At 40.2% G+C, this 24,890-nt stretch overlaps 1 protein-coding gene across 8 annotated transcripts in view; it reads right to left on the bottom strand.

Annotated features, from left to right (window-relative positions):
- CELF2 (CUGBP Elav-like family member 2) overlaps positions 1–24,890 on the bottom strand; it is a 551,351-nt gene that overhangs the window by 53,936 nt on the left and 472,525 nt on the right. For all 8 annotated transcript variants that reach the window (XM_059471628.1, XM_059471627.1, XM_059471623.1 and 5 more), the window contains 4 exons: positions 24,384–24,432; positions 15,638–15,772; positions 5,221–5,300; positions 195–353 (listed from right to left, as the gene is read on the bottom strand). In XM_059471628.1, the coding sequence (XP_059327611.1) occupies positions 195–353; positions 5,221–5,300; positions 15,638–15,772; positions 24,384–24,432 (423 nt within the window). The remainder of the gene's footprint in view (positions 1–194; positions 354–5,220; positions 5,301–15,637; positions 15,773–24,383; positions 24,433–24,890) is intronic.

Here is a 24,890-nt window from a genome sequence, read left to right as displayed (position 1 = left end):
TTGGAACTAGGTGATCTTTAAGGTCCTTTCCAACTCAAACCTTTCTATGAATCTGTGAATTGTTTTGCAGATAAACACACCCAGAAGAAAACTCATTGTGTATCCTGGACAATTTAGCAATTTACTGCAGGGATTTACCATGGTCCTAAAATAAATAGAGCATAATACAGCCACCACCTCTGAAGTGAACTTACAGCTAGATATTGTGGTGTGAGTCCTCCAAGACCTGTGAGGTTTCCCCAAGTGGCAGTATTGAGCTGTTGCATCTGCTGAGCCAATTGCTGCTGCAAACGCCGCTGCTCCTTGTCCTTTTGGGTGTCAGCAAACTTCACCACGATTGGCGAAGAGCAGCCCTGTGGTTGGACAGATTGGGAAAGACAGAAGGGTTAAATCACACCAGGCCACCCTCTCCTCGTGTGCTCAGCCATGTCCTGTAGGGCCTCTGGCACTGGCACAGCCAGATCGTTCACCCTCTATTTGTCACTGGTAAGGACTAAGATTTTTCAGGTTCTTATGAAGAGGCTATAGAGAAATTATTGATTCCCCAGCTCTTTTTATAAAGCACCTTTCCTCAGGCTCTCTTTTCCTTCCAGCTATCAAAATTGCTGCCAGAGACAGCAAAGTGTACCAGTCCTCTTTAATTAAGCTTCACAGCTGATGAGATGGACGCGATGCTTTGTCTGCAGTCTGTTTCCGAGGCAGCGCCAAAGGGAGAGGTGTCCAACCTCCGTGCTGCCAGGGACCACACAGCCAACCACGGTCTGGCTGTGCCATCAGGCTCAGTGCAGCTGGTGTGTGCACCCTAAAGAGACTGGGAGCAGCAGATTTACCTCAGCACCCATTTACATCAGCGAGGCACTGTTCACAGCAAGGAGCCCTGGTCAATTCACCCACCTGCGGTCCGCGCCCGGGCACACTTTGTACCAAGCACCCTTGAGATGTGAACAAAGGGCAGGATGCAGACCAAAAGGGACTAGTTCTGGTGATAGCAGCCCATTCCTGATTGACACCACTTCTTCTATTGCTTCTATCAGCCTCTTGTTACATGGTATGGCAAGGCTGTAAGATGCCTTAGGAAATAGGGAAGCTGTAAGAAAGAGCTAGAGGTCTGGTCTGCAGCCTATTCCTCACCCATGGCTGAGGGACCCTTGGGAAGAAGTTGGAGGTCACAGACCAAATGGACTTTTGAGGTAAACTGGAATTTCCCTTGGACTTTGAATTGGGCTTTCCTGGGCAAAGACACTGAGACAATGAGATGTGATTACGAAAGATGTCTCTGTTGATTTCTCTCTATTTTTTTCCCTGCTAAGAAATGTTTCATATTTTAACCTTTCAAGTCTTAATTTTTCTCAGATCAAGAAAGCAAGCTATATACTGCAATGATTCAGTTCTTCAAATTAATTCAAGCATTTTATGAGTCTGTCAATCCATTTCATACTGCTTTTCAACTTCAGAGCACCCAATGAATAACTTCCCTTGCCATGCTTTGTTATACTAATTTCTTGTCTAACTTCAATGCGAACACAATGGCAGGAGTGATAAGTGACTCAAGTCCAAGAAACACTGCAGTGCTTGAGCCAAAGTGTATAGTGAGGGATACAGAGCAGGGTTCTACTTCACCTACTCTTCCCATGGCTGCTCTCACAACACTGTGAACATCCTCAGAAAAGTTCCTGTGCTCAGTTAGTTACAAAAAGCAGCCATGTACCTTTTCTCTGAAAAACTTCACACCAGGACAAGTGATAAAAATATTCCCAATCATCAGATAAAATAATGAAATAAACTGCAGCAATAATAATAATAATGATAATAATAATAATAATAATAATAATAATAATAATAATAATAATAATAATCTTCCATCAACACTGTTCCTTTAGAATTATCTTAGAAAATCATTGCTTGTGGTTTATTATTCCACCTCCAATTCCTTTCCTGTGTGTTTCATTGTAAAAATGTCTTTTAGTGTTTCAGAGAGGAAGAAAGGAGATCCATAACACTCCAGCAATCAAATAAAGATTATGAAGGAGTTGGCTTGTTACACAATTACCTCTCTCTAGTGATTTTTATACTAATATTAAAAATAAGATCATTTAGGAAAAAAGAAGAAAGAAAAAGGAGCCAGGGGGTAGAGGATGTGAGAGAGATTTTTCTGGTTTTGCTAATAAAAAAAAAAAGGAAGCTGTTTCTATCTTATACAAGCTACAAATAACATTATTGGTAACACTGGGCTAAGAACAACTGGAATGTACTGCCTTCTGCCTGGATGTACAGGAGAATCAAGTATATTTCCAAAGAAATAGAAATGAGTTTCAAAGGAAGAAATATTATATGGTTATTTTGGTTTTCAGTTTGGTAGTTCAGCATTCAACACTACAGCTGACATATTTATGAATGCTTAAATGTCAGTAAATTGTATAAAAACAATATCTCTGCAATTTATGAATCTATAATTCATTTTTTCACTGTCTGCTCTATATTTCATCACTTCATCATTTTCAAGAAAGCAAACGTTCTGAAGACTGAGATTATATCTAGCAAGTGGCTCTATATGAGAAAAGGATTGTTGTTATTGTTGTATCAAATTTACTCCATGATAACAAATTAGTGTCTTCTACTGGTGCTGCATTTGAATCACTTAAACAAACAAACAAACAAAAAAATTCCACAGAAAAGAAATAGAAGAGCACTTTAAAGCAGCAACCATATTTTAAAAATCAGTTGATTTAACCAGGTCAGTAAGTCAGGTGGAAAGAGCAGTAAGAGAATGCATTATTCTATGAGACGTGTTTATCTGGACTTAACAACCCCATTGTTCTTTCTTAGCCCTCTTTGAAAATTCATTTTGGTCAATGATGCATGCTAAAGAACTGAAAATAATAAAAGAGGGGAAAAATCTGTAGTAATTGGGTTGAAATGCAATTGTGTACAACGTATCTTCCCCTAAGCCCACTTTTATTTGCAAAATAACATGAAACCAAAGTGTCCAAGATGGCTGTTTCAGGCTGAGGTTTGACGTGTAACACTAGTCAACCCACTTTAACTTTTCACTAGAAGAGTATTGGCAAAAGTGAGAATATTTTTTTTTCCTGCCTACGGGGTGATTCTTGTTTTATGCACTTCTATTTCCTAGCTTGAGGGGAAGCTTCCAGCACAAACACAAGGTGCATCTCCCTTCCTCATTCAATGGCTTCACATTTCCATGCCATTCAGTGCCATTTTCTTCCCAACAGCTGGTGCTGCCTTCACATTTTTCTGTGGTCACGTTGAGTCCCTCCTCCACGGAGAGGGAGCTTCTTTCCAAGAAGGGACTCAGCCTAAGCTCAACTGATGCAAAGACCCAGATGTTCAAAGGGCAAACTATCTGCAATTGCCTCGCCAATTTGGGGATCTCATTGATGATGTCTCTAAAGGTGTTGAGAGGGATTTTGATCCAAGAGTAACTATTCTACAGAACTAATCTCATTAAGAGTATCCTGCAAAAATGCAGCCTCTTTTGGAGTGCTGCATACAACAGAGGAGTGGGAGAATTTGTCTGGGAGGTGTTATGTCTTTATTTTATCATCTTCAAAAGTAGAGCTGTGTAAAATTCATTTTGCTAGATGGAAAAATGCATTAAAACACATGGAAAATATAGGTAAAACACAATATTACCAATAAACATTTCTTTTTTACTTGGAATCAAACCCAGCAAACATATAGATCTGAATTAATGGAGCAGTGCACGGCAGACAAATTACTACAGGTATTATTGCAGAGACTCAAAGTGGCAGTTTTTTCACAATATACTATCAGACTGCATAGACTGTATAAAAGCAGCTTTCTAGTAAAGATAATTTCATTTGTTCTCATCTCATTGGCAGATTCTCAACTAAAACTGTATACCCAGGGTCTAAAAATGCATTGCACTGAAAAGAAAACACATTGATTATAAAAGAAGCTCAACCAAATTCAAACGTGATGTTTGGAAAGACAACAGCTTTGCAATGCTGATATCATTACTTGTACTATACAGGAAACAGTTAGTGACATTTTCATGCACTGGCTTGGGTTTTATCTTCTCCTCCTCCTTGTCCTCTGTCCACCCTCCCACCCCTGGTGTCCCCCCTTGGCTCGTTACACAAAGCAGCTCAACGACATGACGCAATAATGATTGTTTAGCACCCAGCATGCTTTGGGAGACTAGAGCATTGCAAAGGAAAATCACTGAGAGAAAAAAAAAAAATAAAAAAAATTGAAAGGTCCTGGTGGAAAAAGAAATAAAATAAAAAATAAAGAAACAAGTGCACATAACATCAATGCCACCTCTGAGAAAAATCATCACTACACGAAGATACAGTATACATAATACAGTATAACATGCACTCTCCAATGATAAGCTAGAAGATCCAGAGTAAGTAAAGATTTCATACTTGTGCGGTTTTTTGTGCAAAATTCTGAAAGACCATGACAAAAATCACAGACTGAAAAAAGTTTTGAGATTGCCAGACAAGCTGTGGCATTCAATAACCACTCCAGTGACCAGATCACTAGCCAGCAGCTGAAGTCACATTGAGTGAACTGGTTCAAAGTTTTGAGCTGCTCATCATGATAAAATACGAGGCCATAGAGGCAGTTTGGAGGGAATGAAGAGTGTTGCTTGTGAGGGGCCAGCCACGATGGTGCTCTGCAGGAAGTGCCACACTCCGATATGCTCTGTCATCATTAGCATTTTTATTGGCTACATGAAGGAGGCGAAATAATATTAACTTAAAAAGAGATTCTATTTGCAGAAAAACACATGCACTAGTAACTCAGTGTGGCCATGTTAAATCTCTTGAGCTTTTTCTCAGAGCAGTGCAAACCGCAACACTTAGAAATCTATTTAAAAGAAGCTAAGATTTTTCTTAGGGGGAACGTGTGTTAAAAATAGAGGTAATTTACTCATCAGAGATACTCTGAGTATAACTGAGGAGTGGAATTCACAGCTTTTATATTTTCTGCTGAATGCCACTGAAAATAGGATTGAGAGCTGTGTTTGGATACCATACAGCAGCCTCATTGTGCTCTTTTACGTGATTGATAAAAATAAAGCTTCACAAAGACAGGTAGAGTGAGCTGGTAAAAAATTTGAATCTGTGATTGTCATGTGTCTGATCTGATCCAGGAGAGCATGGCTTTACCATTCGCAATCATTTGCACAAAGAAAACAAAGAAAGGGCAAATGATACAGTACTGTACCTCCATGGTCTGAGACTGGTGCATGGCTTTGATTGCATTCTGTGCCATTGCCCTTGTAGAAAATGTGACAAACGCACAGCCTGTGGGAACAAGGGGACAGGGAGCAGGAAAGACAAAAAACAACAAGACAAAAGGGTTGGACGCTTGTTAAACCAACACAGTCTACGAGAACGGCCACAAGACGACACTGTTCTCAGTAGTACATAAAAATAAACAACTTCTCTAGTTTATTTATTGACAGTGCTGACTTGCTAATCTGACCATAGATGAAAGAAAAAAAATTAGGTGGAGATGGGTGACAAGAAAGGTTTTTATTTAATTTTTTGTTTGCTTTGTTTTGTCTTTTCTTTTTTAAAATTTGTTTGTTTGTTCTGTTTTGTTACTGTTTTTGTTCTTTAGCCACAGGGTTTGAAATAAATAAGGCTTTTATGTAGCCTTTGGATTGCATAGTTAAATCTATTCAGACCATGCATTAACAATTGCTTGCTCTGGCTTTTGTGTAGGTAAACTGTGGATAGTGAATAAATGTCGGCATCACTGACAGTTGAACTGAGAATTTAATAAAGGGGTCTATAACATCACAAATTACTGTGATGCACCCAGAAGTATCATACAAATAAGAATGAGAAAAACACCACTGTGTATCCTGTGACTATTTGTGCAAACACTCAGACAAATTCAGTAATGTAAGTGGAATCTCAACATTTAAGAAAATAACATTTTAAAAATAAAAATCCTTATGGTATTTGTTTCTCTGAGTTCTAGGTACAAGTATAATTCTTTGATCCATGAAAGCTACTGCCAGATTGAACAATTCTGAAGCTATGTGCATGAATAACTGAAAAAATCACTCTTTTTTTCACCTCTTCAGCCTTTAAAATCATAATGAAAAGCCAGTAGGCTAATGCCTGGGCTATTTTTCCACCCTTTTACTATTGTCAGCCATACCTACACTGGGCATGGTGCAGGTCAACGTTTTCAGTGCATGACTCACTGCCCTTTTGGCTAATAAAAACATTGCCTCCTGAGATTTACATTTTATTCTTCATGCACCCTTGGGCATCTTAAAGAAAAAGACTGTGAAATTAATGCAGATTCAGGCTGATTTTGTAATAATACCATGGCACACTAAAAGCTTAGCTAAAGCAACACAGACTTATTTCACTTGTGATCTCTAATGACTTTAAAAGTGCATTGATTTTCAGCTCCCTTAGCCTTGCACAGTTTGAACTTAGGTTTCAGAGAATAATTTAGTGTTCCACTCAATTTCCTCAAAACATTATTATTATTACTACTTAAAAGATTTCCAAATGAAGCAGATCTAAGCACTGAGAGGCTAAAGCATATTGTCATTTTAGAGCTAATGCATGAAAGCTACATTCTGGCATCAAAAATACAATATTGTTGCCCCTGTGGCCAATGGGCAAAATAAACCATTTTGCAATCCAGCAAGCAACAGATTGTTTAGGTTATGCAAATCAATTTGAGGCATAGAATACATTTTCTTTTTAGCTCTGTGTGTACCTGGTAAGATTATCAAGTCAAGACTGTATTCACATTTTAATCAAACAACAGTAAGAGAAAGCAATGCCTGATCATTACCCAAAAGCACTACATCTAGTCATGAAAATAAAGTCAATGCATTTTTGCATCATGCGGTATTTGTTTTCTCTTTAATGTAAAGGCCCTTGATTCACAAGAACCTAAACTGGCTTATGTAGCTCTGACCGATAGATGAGCACCATAAAATCAGAAATCAAAATTCTTTTACCCAAACTTCACCACAGCATTGTGACCTTCTGTATTTCTTAGGTAACAAAACAGCTGATGATGTCTCACTACTCTTTAGCCACACCACATAATGCTATACTAGTCTTGTTCAGCAACATATTTCTGTCAAAGAATATGATGTAACAAACCAGCTTTCTGTACAGCAATCTAGACAAAATGTGCAGTAGAAGGGTAAATAATATACAGTACTTCTCCTAGATTCCATATTGCTGCTGTGCACTAAAATTAAAGAGGCCCAAATTTACCATCAGTCTCAAAGTAATCTCTCTTAATACCATTTCTGTTATTAGCATTATTCATTTCTTGTCTTGCAAATTCAGTGGGGGATGAGCACAAATGGAGATATACTGGAGGGCAGGCAAGGAACCCCATGCAGAGCCTTGAATAATATTGTTGATAATGGTCAAGAAACTGCTTCAGTCACTTTGGTTCTCACTATCCAGGAGTGTGTACTATAGTGACAATTACTGAATGGAGGTTTCAAATGCATGAGAAGCATGTAAAATGTCAACAAAAATCAGTAAGACACAGTTTATGCATTTATCACAATTTCTCCCCAGCAGTTCTGCTGTAAGTAACTTACTGAGAGATGTTGCAATTAGCAGGTCTCAAAAGAAATGTGAATCAGCAGAGAAATAAAGCTGCATTCCTCTCAAGATAAAGCAGACTGCCCCTTCCCTCCCCTGAGCTTTCTCTCTTTAACCACAGGGCTCAGCTGTTGGGTACTTTCAGTGCCCAACACCACTGCAAAGCCTTCCTCCTCACTCCTCAGCCCAAAACCATTTGCATGGGTCTCGTTGCCTTTGTCATGGAGCAAAAAGACCTTTGTAGCAGATCTCTGTACCAATTTGAAAGAAACTTGTTCCTTGGGCAAGGGGAATGCCTGATGAATGAGGTTATGCAGCTTGAATATGAGCATTTGGAAGCAGCATTCCACAGAGAGGATGGGGCTGCATTTTAATTAGGGTTTGCCAGCCAGAGGCTACAAGGTTAAGTCCCCTTGTTATCTCCATTCAGCAGGCCATTTCCCACCAATAGACAGTGGCCATTTCCACAGTAAATTTCCAATTTACCTCAATAACATGGCAAAAATTCAGTACACAATGTTATTTCTGAATTATTTGAAAACCCAAACTTTAAGAGGTTGCCATCAAGTGCCCCAATTAACCATTTGTTAATTTAACCATCCAGACATTACTACGTGTATTCACATTCAAGGGTTATTTTTCAGCTACCAAGCCTGGACACTCACACACACAACATTTATATATTTATTGTGTGTGCATATATATTTTATTGTGCGTGGAATATGAGATCATATCTATTTTATTATGTGTGAACTATGGACTCCTTTCCTTCATGAACAGACTGCCACACTGGATGAGAGCTTAGTCTATGTCACAGGATTTGGTCTATTTAACTCAATCACTTTGCATTTATATTTTAGGTGTTCAGAAAAAGCTGTTCTGAAATGCTTGTATTTGCTGCCATGGTCAATGGCAGGACCTTGATTATCCTCTGTGGGGCACATATGCACTGGAGGAAGATGGTTTAGTTGGGCACCTAGAATTTAATCAGAAGTAATTCAAGGACACTGGATTTCATTTCTTTATGTTTCTGAAGGGTTGGGAAAAGCCTTTCCAGCACTCTCTCACTCACTGTGTCACACGGGTGCAGGTGGTCTGTTGGGAACACACTGCCAGCTTCAGGACCGTAAATCACAATTAGAAGAGGACAGGACTAATCAGATTTCATGCCTTGTGGTGCAAGGAAACAAGAAAGATTTCCATGGCCTCTTACCTCACCCTATGAAACATGGCATTGATTGGCATGCCATGGAGCGAGGTCTTCCCAACCCACAGCTACGAGCAAACTATTTCTGTTCTACCCCACCGAGTCCTGATATTCAATCATTCCCTTCTTACTGGAGCTGTGGTATCTCTGGGAGGGAAAATATAGAGAGGGGGATGTTTCTATAGCTAATGGCTTGAAATAACTTCAGTTTGTACACCCAGCTACCTAGCTACACCAAAAAATAGATAGTTTTGTAAAAACAGCCAGCCTACAAGACACCTCGCACTTATTTATCAGCTCTGGTTTCAAAATGTCAGGAATTACTGACAGAAGGAAAGGGGAGGGAGAGAGAAGATCTAAGAATTTTAGCTGCTTCTTCAAGGCTGCCTTCTCACCCCCTAGAGCAGATTAATGAGTGACTGGGGAAAGGCTGCTGGAAGTAATTTCCTTCTCCAGGCAGAATTGGAGTAAGGCACCCAGCCCTGGCATGGGAGAAATTTTATCACATCTGCCACGTTGGCTGAGAGAACATCTAAACTCACAGGGAGAACATCTAAACTTACTCCTTACCCCTCTCCCACCACAAACTGAATGAGAATTCTGAAAAAGCAGTCAAATGTGATAGGCCTCCTCCTTGATCCTGGCCATCCCAAACCTAGGGCTTGCTGCTGGAGTGACTGAATATTTGAAATATTTAAAAAAGCTCAGCTCTGCCTCATTTCAGCTCCTGCTGCATGTGATTCTTCTCATCTCAGGTTTTTCTAGAAGTGTTGAGAAACATTCAGTCAGGAGTTCTTGCACAGCCTAATACAACATCAACTCCTGACTGAGAAGTGAAGGAGAACATTTTTATCTATGGAAGCTTCAGGTAAGGTTCACACCTACACAAGAAACCTCCCTTGTGAAACCACTGTGCTCTACCAGAGGATTTAAAGTGAAGCCAAAGGGAGATGCAAAATGCAGAGACATTGTTTGGAAGTCTAAAACCAGGGTTTTGACACAGAAGGAGACCCAAGAGATTTCCAAAGCCACCCAAGCAAGCGCAGTGCTGAGAGCGCTGGCTGCGCAGCTGGTGCTGTAATGGTTGCACCACAGCTTCCCAGGACACTGTAAACAAGTTTTTCTTCAATTTCTGTAAAGAAACAAAAGTGAAAAGCTGCCAAATACTCCTGCAAGGAGTAGTTGGGATCCTCTGAGATGAAAGCTTCTATTTAAAGAAAAGATAAGGCTTGAATAAAAAGCTATGGAAATTGAAGTGTGATAAAAATAAGCTCTAGTTGGGTTAAAATGTTTCTAGCTGAGATTGCAAAGTAGACTTTTCCTTTTCCTTTCCTGCTCTAATACAGCCCAGTCTGAAGGAAAGAGCATCCTGGAAAACAGCCTTCTAATGAAGACATCACACAAAAATCTGTCTTGGTGGCTAAAAAACATTTAATCTACAAACTAAATTGTACATCAAATTGTTTACTGTAGTGACATCTGGTTGTTAAGTATTACCTAAGACACACAATGACAGGTCTGAGACCAAGTGCAACAATTCAGTCTAAAGAAAATAACTTGAAAAAGCCACAGTGAAGCTCTTCAGTTTATGCATATCAGGCACATAAAGGTAACAAGAGGCACATCCTGTAACTGTCTCAGCTCTTCAGCTCTACTGATTTGACTACTGACTAGATGACAGGTTGTAGATTTTAAATTTCCTGAAGTTCATGGTTCCCTCGAAGCATTTCTAATTGGACATTCAATTACCCACCCTGCAAAGCACAGACTTCAGGAGTGGAATTTACACAAAGCCAGAATTAAATGAGTACCAAAGACCATGCTCTCTAACTGTGCCTTGATGATCTTCTTGTTGGAATAGAGCCTCTTGCAAATTATTTCATTTCAGGATTGCCTCTTGGGAGGGATTGCTGCAAAACTGCAGTAATGGAAATCTGAGATGTAGCCACTGGCCAAAGGCCAGCAGAGACATTGGTCAGTTGGATGTGTTGCTTCCCTCCCAGCTGCAAAAGAGTTTCAGCAAGGGAAAACAAAATTAAATGTGCCATAATGATTGGAAAAAATGAAAATGTTACCACATTGCAGCAAAAGGCATAAGGCACGGACGTGCTTCTGAAGAGCTATTGAAAACACAGCACTTCCATGTCCTTGCTTCCCATCACTTACTGATACACTATTCAGAAAGTAACCCTTAATCTAGGGTGTTGCCACAGCTGGCACTTCATATTACTTTGGCTCAGAAAGGAGCAGTAAATATACAGAGGAAAGAAAACCCCAGCATAAAAGTCCCTCACCTATCCTTCCCTGCAATTAATTGTGATGCAAATACTAATTTTCTTTTACTAATTCATCCAGAAAACCCTTGAATCTGAAAGTTCTGAATGGATTTTCAAGAAATTAAATTGCCTCACCATGGTGTATCTCACTATTCCATTTCTAACCTGCTCTTAAAGCAAAGAAAGAATGAAAAAAACAATCCTTGTAATCAATGTCTGCAGAAATGTTTGCTTGTCCCATGTGCCTGGCAATGTTTTGTTAAAAAATCATGCAATTAGGAGCCTAGAAGATGTAGAAAAATGCATTTTGAGCTTTCTCACAATTTTCATGGTATATCCAACTCTCTCTACATGTTATTAGCAGGTTTTTTCAGTGCATGCTATTAACCCAGTTGACTTCTTTCTGGTATCTGATATATAAATCTGCACTTAGCAATACAGCAGAATAATTTGTTATGTGGTGCTCCTGTGATAAGGATAAGAGGATTTTTTTTATCATCATTACAGATGGTAATAATTCCTAGAGTGATACAGAGATATTGATCCACTGATCTAAAAAAAGCATTTTACAAAGGCAGAGGAGCATCAGTACCCTTATTTTAAACAACAGGATAACAGAGATGATGAGTGACCAACTCACCTATGGTCAATACAGCACATCAGTGGCACAGCTACACAGCTACAAATCAAACTTGGGGATTTCTGGCTATTTTTGCACACTCCAGCTCTCATTGCCTGGCTGTCTGTGTTGGCATCTGTGGTCATGTAGACATTACACAGTGCTGGGAGTCAGTAGGTCTGAAAGTTTCCTTAAGCCGTCTACAATGAGTGATTTAAAATCTTAATCATCTGAGGCAGTTTCACTTCTACTTTTTCATTATAATGAAGCTTAGCACATGATATCACAATCATGAATTTTTGTGAAACATATTTAGCTCTTCAGAAAAAGTGCTGGATTAAACAACCCTGCAGGCTGAATCCTTCTCCCTGAATAAGGAATATTGTGCAGGAAGTGGCAAGCTTCTTTAGATATCCCATGAACCCTGCTCAAGAGGCAGCCAGCCTCCGTGGCTGTTGGGTCCCTGGGTTCTTTATCTCTACAGCCAACAGGGTATTTTTAGTTTTTAATACCTTTCACAGCTAGGAATTATTCGCTGCCAGCCAGCTAATTTCACAGGGACTATCCCAGAGCCTTTGCAAGGCAATGCCCTATGGTTGCTGACTATTCTTGTGGCTGATTGAAATATAGCAAGTTACAGGTATAAACAATGGTTATTTATTTCTTAACAATGGGGGAAAACATGACTCAGCCAAAAAGAAAATCTCAGTTTCTTTAAAATACACTGCTGCACCACTGGAGCTCTGTGTCATTACTTTAGCCTCATTTTAGAGCTGACTTTCAAACAGCTGACAATAGGAATTTGGAGTGGAAAAAGTGACAGTCCATTATGAGTAGTGACAGCAATGAGTGTGACTTTAATATTAAAGTTCTGTCAACTCTTGGTTAGGAACTACAATAGAAACAATGAGCTCCATCTCTCTCCCCTTCTCCATTTATCTCAGCACTTATATCACACTCATCACAAAGTGTTACATTTCCCCTGAATGCCACAGGATGGGATTTCTCCTTTCTACTGGAGCCCATGTGGTACAATGCAACCCTAAATCCTGCCTGTGAGTGAAAAGCAGACTGTTACCCTCCCAGTGGTAAAGTTGCTGATGTAGTGTAGATGGGCTAAAATAAAAGTCAACCAAAACCTTTTTAGTCTTTACTAAAGAAAAAAAATCCAAACCCAGTCCAAACCAAAACTGTTTTACTGAGTCATGTAACCTGGAGCTATTTCTTGCAACTATCTGCTGGTAATGCAGATTATTTGCCTGAACCCTTTAAGAAAGCTTAAAAGCTGGCATAAATACCAAGTAAGATACTGTTCAAGCTTTTTTCATCTGAGATACCATGAGATGTACCTGCCAGGCAATTAAAAAGGGATACCAAACAGAGTTTACTGGACCATATTTCTATCTCACTGCTGTGAGCACTGAACTGAGCTCCTGAAGGCTCTGGCATGGCAGGTCAGGGTTTTCCTCAGACAGTGACTATTTTTCATTCACCCCTCTGTGTCTAGGAAGGAAGCATATCTGGATGGGTGATGAGTAAATAAATAATGTTTGTGGAAAAGGGAATTAACATCTTGGAAATGGTAACATGAATTAAAACTCATTAATGATTGGAGCTCTTTACAAAGATTCAACAGTGTAAATTCTCCCTCCTGAAGCAGTTTTTCACCTTGTGCTTTTTCAGTCAAGCTCCCTCCTCTGCAGATGTCCCTCAGCACTTTTCATTTCGACTGCAATACCAACCATTTTCACAACACTTTGCCTTCTCTCATGGAGTGGTGGTTTTGTGAAGCTGATAAAAATCTGCCTGAAAAACCTGGTTGGCGCAGCTGAACCCATTTTGAAGTGTGAACATGGGTGTGTAGAAAGCAATTCGAGTTTAACAAGGCATGAGGCATGAGGGCATGATAGAATATCAGTCGTGATTGTGACCGAAATGAACCCGAGCGGCGCAGAGGATGCAGCTCTGCTGTGCTCGCTGGTGTGTGACCTACCTGGACTGAGATCTTCAGCCTCCAGCAGGAGAGAGCAGCACTGTAACTGTGCAGCTGTGCTGGCCAGCACACAGCTCTGCCCTGCCTGATACATTGGAGATGTGGCTTAGGAATTTCAGCTCCTGATTGTTGTGAGATTGCTGTTCACAGCAGAGCAAAACCACTCCACCAACCTCTCTTACTCTGCTGGATTTCATAATTAGCTTTTCTATGCTCCTATACTGAGTCTGTTGAATTAAAGCAAGTATGCAGTGGGATTTTTATGGATCCCAGGAAAGATCCATTTCTTTGTTGGGTGATGCTGACAAGTCAATTAAATCTTTTTTTGGGGCTCAAAACATCTGATGTGCAGATCTTGTTATTTCAGCAGTTAATTAGCTCCTTTCCCACTTGTGTCTTCCATCATCCCTTCCTTGTGCTGCTCACACAATGAAATCAGTGAAAATCAGAAATACTTATTTTGCCTCAGTCTAGGAAGATAATGGCAACACTCTATTCCATCAGTAAACATTCCTTATTGAGCTATTGATTTAACCAATTTTAGACCTGTGCCCTAATCTTCCCCAAGGCAAAAACCATGATTGTGAGGCTCTACTTGCCTGAAGGGACAGCTGTATCCCAGCCTCAAAAATTTGGGGACCACAAAACATAATTGTAAGTGCATAATTTTCTTGGGGCTCCCTATTTATTGTAAGAGTGACTTTGCAACAATTCCTTATTGTTCAGAAGTAGTACAGTACATTCTTCCAAGCAGTGCCATGATATATAGGAATACCTGCACTTCCTTTGCTGAAATTTATAGATGTTTTATAGAAACTGGAAACCCCCATGCACAAATTGTTGCACAAAATTTTGTGTATCTTATTGTCTATTAGAAACAAATAGATCCAAAGTTAAAGAAAAAAAAAATCTAAATCGATACTCATATCTATATGCAAAGTGGTAATAGATATGCATATCTATTACCTTTTTCTGTGCCTTTTGAAAATGTAATAAAATGCATAAACTGTGTACTTTCTATGTATTTGTTTTTCCTATAGATGTGATGTTTTTCACAGCTCCACAATTAAGATTACTTTACTCTCTGTGCCATTAAATGGCTGTGGCAGGTTACAACAGCATAATCCTGCACTGAGGGATGGGACTATCCTTATTTCCTTTTCTACTCAGCAACCCCTGGCACTGATGGTCTGAGGAGGTTCATGCTCTGAGAATAAGTTCAAGTCCACATACCATGGAGTTAAGATGCAGTCTGTATCATCAATATACATTTATCTTTCTTTTCAATAGGTTTTCAGAAGGCCTTTCCCTAAAAGGTACTTTTGCACTCAAAAGGGATCACTGGTTATTGAAATCTGTGCAGCATTTCATTTCCAAGTTCAGGCTGGCGCCAGATTAAAAAACTCTCTTTACAAACTTTTGTCCAGGCAAAGCTCTCAGGTCCAGGGTAAGCTCTTTGTTTCTCACTTACAGCAGACCTATGTTTTGCATAGAGTTACAGAAAACACAGGAATGGAGGAGATAGTGCTACAACGAGGGCCAGTTCCCATCACCCTTCATGCCCTCAAGCAGTCATTTACAGTCCTGTCCTTTTAGGTGGTTTTCTTTGGCCTTGTGCTACAAAGCAGAAATGGGGTCAGGGGAGCAACTTTGATTTTGTGAGAGCAGAAAACTGAGGGTGTTTTCTCAGGGTGCAAAGGAACCTTTCCAGCTGACAAACAGGGTGATAACACAAGTTAATATGTTGGCACCGAGACCTTTCTGACACTGGAAATAAAAGGTGATAATTTCAGTCACTGTGAAAAGTTCACGTGGGATACCCTCATCACGTGGGACGTATTACAGGGTAACCTCGCTGCAGACAGCAGCTCTGCCTACCTTGGCTGTGACATAAAGCTCCCAATTAGCACTTAAGGAAAGAGACTTTACAGGCTGCACACTCACCTCGGCTCAGCCCATCTGGTCCCCGGAGGATTCGGCATTCTTCTATCTGGCCAAACGGAGAAAACATCACCCTGATATCATTCTCATTACACTTCTTCGAAACCATTCCTATGAACAATTTTCTGTCTTCCACAGCTAGAAGATAAAAATAATGAATGAGCAAAGGCCATTTCATCTTTTTGCTGTGATCAATGCTTCATTACCACATCAAACCAAGCTCCAGTCATGTGAGTCAGGCTCTGTAACTGAAGACAAGTCCTAAGGCAAACACTTTATACTTACAACCTCCCTTCCCCCTTCCTTCCCCACCCCAAATATCTCATTTTTCTCTCTGTCTCCTTTTTTTTTTAGTGGTGCCTGCTGTTTATAAAACATATTAATTGGCTGTCTTAGTCACTCTGCATACACCTCCCCTTCACGGCTTCTAAAAGGAAAATATCCTCCGTTAGAGACACTTTTAAAGATATCTTTGCATAGATTCTAATTCAGATAAATTCCCTCATCCCCCTCATGTGTGAAAGAAATCATGATGGGGTGAGGGTGAAGAAGGGATTGTGCATGTAATGATACAAGCTAATGAAAAATATTCCTGAGAAATGTTTTGAGAGCAGCTCCTATCTGAGCTTTCAATTTCAGCCAGCTTAATGCACGGCACTGGAAAGGCAGATGTGCAATGACTGCTCTGGAAAAAGAATGCATTAAATTTTTCTGCTTTGTTTTTCTTTTTCAGTGACACAGCCCTCTGCCCTTCAGGAAGACACAAGACATAATTCAGGACATCACCTGAACACCCTCTGATGCGTAATGATGCTGAGTTTGCAAAAAACCACCATGAAAAACGTGCTTTACCTGAATTATTGGTAGAATATTTTCTGCCTGCACTGTCACCAGCACCAGCACAAACTGGACTGCTGCAGCAGGATGCATACAGCCCTATTAATCAAACCCAAATTTACAGGTCTAAAGCTAGGGACTCTTGTCAAAAATGAAAGAGGTCATCAAAACTTAATTCACTCTGGAAAAACTTAAAAATGTTAAGGCACCCACTCATCTATATTAAACCAAAAATCTAAGTGCTCATTATACAGTACATACACCAGTGCTTTCTTCTTCTCTGGAAATGGCATGTAAATCCAATTCCCTGTTAATGAGCAGACTGTCAGGGTTTGTGGGGAAGCAAAGAGGGAAGGAAAGCTTTACTCCAGAGAGTCTGCAGTGCACTTACTTATTTCTATTATTGTGCAAATTATTTTTGTAATGAAGTATTTTCATTTCTGGGCTTCCAATAAAAAAAAAGAAAGAATCCTCCCTTGCTCTCTAACTCTGTCTCCTGTATTAGTATGAGTTTGTCATATGGAAAAAATTGCAGCTGAGGAAGAAGGAACTGCGTCCATTTTTTTCTAGGATTTTATGTCTGCTATACTTCAACATTTTCAGTGCATTTAATAATTTCAAGAATAACAGGAAGAGGTTCATGTTTATTGATCACGAGAAGCGTTTGAAGTAATTTTCTCCTTAAATCGCTGACTTTAAAAAGTATTTGTAGCTTTTATATAAGCAAGCACCAAGCCCATGCATTTTTCAGAGCCCAAAACAGAGACCAGCCCCTGCAATCCCAGCTTCTCACTCTACAAGCTTGCAAGAAAATTGGTGTGAATTTAACACCCAGGGGAAGATGTTTTCTTCAGCAGAGATTCCTCAAGACTGAACATTTTCATTCACACTTTATATTGAGGTTCCACACGCAGGTGAACCCTCCAGAAAGGGTTAAGAAACGATGAATGCATGGCATGAGCCAGTTATATACAGATCAGGAGCTGAATATGCGTGATTGCAAATAAGACCTGCAAGTTGGAATATTTATATATATACGTATATGTCTTATTATGAAGCTTTACATCTGATTCATAATATATAGCTGACCTTGATGCTGCTAAATATTATTTTAAGGGTGGGAAACCTGAATTGCGTTTCTCACAGCTACAAGAGGAGTGCAGTCAGACACTTCTGCTGGTGGAAGGATGTCTATAACCTAGCTGCAGACAATTCCTATATTGCCCTGAGCAATTTCTTTGAGGATGTTCCCTGGCAGCCTGTCCCCTCGACAACAGCCACAGATTATGGCCATAGTGCAGGAAAGGTTTTGAGACAAGGGGCCCAGCTGGGCTGCCAGGCCTGGATTCTCCACACCACAGACTGAGGTCAGGCTGGGTGAAGCCTTGGTGCCAAGCACATTTCCAAGCATTCCCTTCTGCTCACAGTGTTATGAACCTCTTATTTTGTGTCTCTGTGTCAGCTAGTAGCAACCAGTTTAAATTTGATCTTAGGCTTGAAATAGTGTGCAGGTCTACCTTAAGGGTGGCTAGGCTCCAACTCTCTTTTAAAAATAGCTGCTGGCTAAGTTGGACAAATGCCTGCCACAGCATCCCAAAGGAGGTCCCTTGGGTCCTGCTTTGGTGCCAGGACAAAGCCTCAAACCAAAGAGATTCACGTGGAGACTCAAAAGAAATGAGTTGTGAACAGAAGGCTTTGTTTTAATTTTCCAAAGAGTAGCAGGCGACAAACTCCCTATTGGCCTCCTTCGGTTCTGGTAGTAAACCTATAAATATGCCATTTAACTAACATGATTTGCAGGTTTGCAGCTTGAGGGTGATTTTATAGTAAATTAAACATCCAGCTTCTGTGTACTGTACATCTTAAAAATGCAGATTTCATGAAGAATGCTCAGAGTACAGAAAACATATTGATATGATGACGTGCTCTGCATTCAGTACCATTAGTCAGTGCTGATCAGTGTTGAAGCTTAAGAAAATTGCTATTCTTTTTCTGGCTAGAGGCCCAGCATAAAAAACATTTAAAGTGACAATTGTCAAGATCAAAATGACATGTTTTCACTCCATCTGATAGAACATCTGATATTATTAGGCTGAAAGAGTTTTTCCCACACAGAGAAAGGAATACTTTTCCACCTCAATAAGACTGATTTTCAAGAGTTATTTCTGCATTTTTGGCCAGCCCCTTCTTTCTTTCTAAAATGAATTCTTACCAGCCACACAGGCAAGGTGTGAGAATCAGACAACAGAGTGCATGAAGTGTGGGTCAAATGCTTTTAGAGGTGAGCAAACTTCCCTCTGGATCTGCCCCACCTGTGGATTTTCCTGTGTGATTTGGATTTCTCCCACAGATTGTAAAATGAGGATTAAACACACCTCACCCAGCAGAGCACTGAGGCTGGGACAGGTGCTCCTGCTTAGGGAAAGGATAGCAGCCTAAACACATCTGGCCTAACTTCAGTGACCTACAGGTTTGGTCTCAGCTCAACTGGTTGTTGGCAACGCCAAGAGATCAGCTCCTTCAAAGAGTGACAGGTCTCATCTCTCCCAGCAAGGAGGAAAGGTGCATGACAAGGCATTTCTCCCTTTGTCATGGGAGTCTCTCCCCTGCTACTGAGAGTGGATTACAGATTGTTTTTTACACTCACTGAGTGGATTGACAGATGCTGTTACCTTCCAGCCAGCTCCCAGATCCTGGGCATCATGACAACATGTAGATGTCCTGAGCTCCAGCTGCAGGGACATCAGGAATGAATGAGCTCTGAGGGGCTGGACAAAGCTTGGGAGCTGCCAGTGCTTTGGGCAATGAGAGCAGGCAAAGCAAAAGGCTGGGGGAAGGATAACAGTGTGCAAGGGCCAGCACATGTACACGTATCTCAAAAGCACTTCACTGCTGCTTGATAACTCTCTCTCCCACCCTTGGGGTAGGTTTCAACAATTCAAAATCCAGAACAATCAAAACTTTTTTAGCCTACGTTTGACATCATTATTTCTGAACCTCGCTTATGGGCCTAGTTGAACTTTCTGACTATTTTACACCACTCTGGGGGAATGAAGGAGATGCAACTGTTTGGAAGCAGCAGGTAGGATGGGGTGGCTGAGGGCCCCTACTTGATGGACAGAAGCAGCCAGAAGGTCACTGTAAACAAGGCCTGAAGTTCAATTTATAAGAAGGAACGTGTGAAACCACACAGTTTCTTGATTAACACATTATGGGGTTCACCTTTAATCCATCCCAACACATTACAAATGCAGGCTGGCTGTGCTGCCAGGGCAGTTCAAGTGACACATCCAGTGCTAAGCCTGCTGGATTTGGGCTGGGGTTTGCCAGAATGCAGGAGCACTGCATGAAGAGGAACAGACACCTGTTTTCAAATGAGCAGAGTTGCTCTTTCAACCCTATCAAGGCTAGCACTGCCATCACTAGCACACGTGCCTGGGCATTGTGTTTGAACCCACAACTCTGCCTGAGCCATCAAAGGTTATCTGAGATGAAATCTGTCTCTGCTGGGAGGGGAACTTTTCAAACTGAGCCTCCTGTCTTCTGACAGCACTACATCCATCTTGCAGAATAACATCCTGAAGGGTCTAATTTTTTAGCTTTACTCAATTTGCTTCAGTAATGAGCATTTCTTGCAGGCTGTATTAGATTGCTTGTGCTAACCCAGGAGGATAAAGGAGTAGAGATTATTTTCTGAATGCTACAAAAGAATTAAACCCTGTAATAATTGTGGGAAATCTCCCTGAAGATTCAACACAACTTTTATTTTCACTCCTCTAAACCCCCCAAATTCTGACAGATCAAAATGATAACCCTTTATTGTACATTTCTGAGGAGTCTAGTCAGATAAAGAGTGAATTTTCTCCCCAGAAGATGCCTTCTCTTTTGAGCAACTAGATAAATAGTTAATTATGTATAAATGGTGTGGAGGTTTGGGTTTTTTTTTGGTTTGGTTTTGGTTTTTTACTCCCATATAGAAGGGAAAAGGTGAAATTAGACATTTTATCCCTAGCTGTAAGCCTGTGAAAACCCCTTGCATACAATCTGTCAAAGTCACACCTGAATCCGGAGCCTGCATTAATTATCAACTTTTCTATGTGTTAGTGCTAACATATGGCATCTAATTACTACCTCCAATTCAGCAAAGTTGTGCCACTTAGAATTTCAAAATTATTTTTTATATTTTCTACTAATGAAATCAATAAAAATAAATTTTAAGATTACTCAGCTACCCTCCTCCCTACTTTATTTTTTTAAATGGAGAATTTTGTCATTTTCCCTGAAGCAGTGATGCTTTGATCCATTTAAGAGCATACTGTCTGCAGGATATGTGCCTGAAAGTATTGACTGTGCTCAAATCCAGATCCAAGACATTTAAGCATTTGCAAATTGTAGGATGTTAATGGCCACAGACAACTTAGAGCCAAGCAGGTGTTTGTAAATTTTTCACCATTAGACTGGAGGAACCCCCTTTGTTTGAAAAAGGGAAAATGTCCTTAAAAGGATAAATACTGTGAGTGCTGAATCTAGTAATGGTGGAGCCTTCAAAGTTAAAAGATGCTTCTTTAGCAGAAAATCCTTAACCAAAACTTTATAGACAGGTTAAAACAACCTGCACACAGGTGATCCGACCAGGAGACACTAGAAGATTCATCATCTGCAAATCTTCAAGAGATGTTTTTCAACATAAGAAAGCTTTTCAGAATCCCTCTGGGTACACAAATTAATTAAATCTGAGGGCAAGTCTTGCCCCATCAACTCTAGGTGCTAAAAACTTGGTTGAAGAGATCAAGATTTGCTTCATCTGCATGAGCAGAGAAATGACTCTGACACATTGTAGGCAGGGAATGAGCCACTGGAATGGGCTGCCCAGAGGAGCTGTGGATGCCCCAGCCCTGGAAGTGTTCACGGCCACGTTGGATGAGGCTCTGAGCAGCCTGGTCCGGCTGTGCTGCAGGTGTCCCTTCCATGCCCATCTCTCATTTTCCATGAGGTGAGCTTGGCCTCTGGTGTCAAGGGACAGATTCTCAGGTGACCCAGACATCTAAGGGCAGGAACAGTGATGGAAAAGGAGGAACATTTCATCCTGGGAGGTGCTGGCTTGGATGCTCATTCAAAGCTTTTTCACAAGAGACTCAATATGGGGAGAGGCATTTAATCACACAGCAAATTCTGTTCTTTGCAAACCTCTGTAAATTGAATGAGAGGACCTGTCCTTCCTCCCTATGGAACTTGAACAGGTCTATCAATCCTTCACAAACATCTAGAAGCTCAGAAGAACTGTAGAGTGTTCAACTTGTCCTACACATCTTTGCACAAGAAATTTTTGACCAAGAAAATTTCTTAAATCTCTTAAATCTTCTTAAATCTGAGAAACACCACTTTACCCACAAAATCCACTGGGATCCTCCCATGACTCAGAAATCAGAGACTTGAGTATTCCTCAAAAGCTCAACCAGCACGGATCATGAAAACCAAGATGCCTTGGCATGTCTTTTTTCTTTTCCCCTTTGAACTTACCAATCTGGTTGAATAGGTACAGTTTACAGTTTGCTGTTGGCATGGATAATGTACCTCCTCAGATGGATAGCCTGGAGCATATGGGAAACATGTGCCAAACAAACCTCCACATCCCCCACGCTGTTGTTTTTCCTCTTTCTTCATCTCCAAGCTGCTGGCAAACTGTCACCCACTCATGAACCCCATGCCTACACCCTGCCTTTCTGAGGAGCTGTACCATTATTACCATCATCGTGGTATTAGTTTGCCTTCTGTTTCTCCAGTCGATTGAAAAGAAAAAATAGTTCACCACCCCTTGAACATGCCTATCAGAAGTTCCCACACCCTTCAGGAATCTAAATTTAAAAAGGTGTTTAATTTGACAGTTGGAACCCCTGAACTGACAATTTGTTTTTTCCCCAAAAATACAAAGAAAGGCAAGGGAAAAAAAAAGGTGAAAAACTCAATCCCTAGTACTTTTTATGCTTGGAATAGATGCCAGAAAATAAGAGAGTATTCCCACAGTGCAAACAGGAGTTTCATGCAGATAACCCTAGACTAACAGCAGCAGCCAGGAGCCAACCTACCCTGCTTTCCAAGCAGGCACTACTTGCAGAGAAGGATAGAATTTGCACAATTCCCCACAGTGTTTTTCCAATATGTTCAATCTCCTTTAGAAAGAAACACTTCAGGCAACGAACAAGTAACTCGCTGGGAGTCAATTTTGGCCCATTGCCTCTTATTTTTCTAATTTGCCAAGGAAATTGAGGTGAAATTTGTCTTTGAAAGAAGAACCCATGGAGGCCATACTTAGTTCAGGCCAGCGTTCCTGCGCCTAAGGGATAATTGTGCCCACTGCTAGCAGTAAATACTACGGACTGGAGTCTGGATTCCAACAGCAACGTTCTCCTTGGCCACAGTGGGGCCTGAAAACTTCAGTCCTTCTGCCCTTCCAGATGCCTTGGCCTCTATTCTGAGCACTCAAAGACAGCAAAAAATCACTGCTAAAAATCTTTGGGAAAATGTTTTTCACCCAGAGGGTGGCTGGGCACTGGAATAGGCTCCCCAGAGCAGAGGTCACAGCACCAGACTGACAGAGGTCAAGGAGCATCTCAACAATGCTCTTAAGCACATGGTGGGAATTTTGGGATTGTCCTATGGAGGGCCAGGAATTACTTTGGGAATCCTCATGGATGGATATCTATCCTTTCCAACTCAGAATATTCAATGATTCTATGATTCCAACCTGAGAGAGAGAACACCCCCTCCCATACAAATGGGTGACGGTTCATATTTCCTGTGCTCACGGCCACTTTTGTTTGGAGAGTTGTCATAATAGGAAACCTAGCATAATGTGAAGTTTTAATTTCCTTTCAAACTTCATAATCCTTGGAGAAGCCTGAAAAAGGGATGCACTACAATTAGCAAAAAAAGAAGCCTTAAAAAAGCCTTGCGGAGAGATTTAGAGCCCAATCATAATTTACATTTGCAGGTATGCAGATCTCTAAGTGCACGGCTTCTGCCCTGATTACTAATTAATGAGGTGCAAAGATGCCTGTTGGAGGAACCAGCTCTGATTATGTGGGCCTTAAGGGAAAATGAAGCTCTTGCAATCTAAGAAGGCAGATGATATCTTTAACATATATTTTAGAAAATTACAGGAACAAATCAAGGGGCAAAATATACACGTATATATTTTTAAAGAATCACACGCTGCCAAGTTGCACTACCATTCGATTATCTTATTTCCCTGAATATATAAACCTGGCATGTTTAATAGATTTACCTTGCCATCTATTTTGCATGTCATATACATCCACTTAGGCAGTACCCTAGTATTCCAAATGGATATTACTGTCTTTATAGCATTCATTTTTCAATAGTTTTGAGGAATAAGTATACAGAGAGCTCCAATGTGGGCTTCCTAGCTCATAATGAAGCATATGATTAAACCTAAATTTGGCTCAGATTCAGAATGGCATCATTGTGTAAAAAGGTACTTTTGGCAAATGTTTAAGGCTGATCATACACTTACATAATTTGTTAACACAGGTATGCCTTTCTGTTTCTTTTATTTTAAATTTTCAGCATCAATATTTTATCTTCATCTTATCAATCTCAGGTGCTCCCACAATACCTCACTGTTAGGAGAACCCAAGGGAAGGATGTATGCAGTGAGGTAGGTCATGACATACAGCAGGTACAAGGAAGACCCGTTTCTGAGGACATTTCCTTCCTTCTTTAAAGCAGAAGATAAAAGGGAGTTCAGAGCAGCTCAACACCTTCCCAGCATGTCAGGTGTAGGGAAAGTGCCTATTATTTTCACCACAAAAGGAGCAAAGCAAAAACTGTACAATGTTGTGCTTTAGTTTAGAGAAAGACACAATTAAGTAAAAATAAATTGAACACATACCATTTGACTTTTCACTATCTGCAGGTTTCATCTGAATAGGATGATGCATCTAAAAACAAAAATGAAAGAGAGTAAGGCAGGTTGGATAGTCATAAAAAATCAAGAGTGATGTTTTTAAAATTAATGAAGGATTAAAAAGAGACACAATTTAATATTAAACATGTTGAAATTATATCAATTCAGAAAAACATTGTATTATAGACTTTTTAGAAAAAATAAAAGGGTAAAGGAATATTTTATAATGAGGAAGTTTAAAAAAAAAGATCATTGGGCCCACAGGACTCATATAAATCTTTAATTTGCTGTATCTAGTTTCAGAAGACCTCTAAAGTTACAGCCCTCATTAGTTTATGGCATGCTTGGTTTCTGTTTTACCAACTTTTTTTTCCTTGAGCTCAACCACTGCCAAAACCAAGATGTAATTTTCAAGTAATTTAAGAACTAGCAAGCATTTCAAATGTACTCAGAGGAGTTGAGTTTGACAAATGAACTTTGCTTGTAATTAAA

Source organism: Ammospiza nelsoni, chromosome 5 (genome assembly GCF_027579445.1).
Source record: "Ammospiza nelsoni isolate bAmmNel1 chromosome 5, bAmmNel1.pri, whole genome shotgun sequence".
Taxonomy (NCBI): domain Eukaryota; kingdom Metazoa; phylum Chordata; class Aves; order Passeriformes; family Passerellidae; genus Ammospiza; species Ammospiza nelsoni.
Note: the sequence above shows the minus strand (reverse complement) of the source record. Positions and strands in the feature narration are given on the sequence as shown.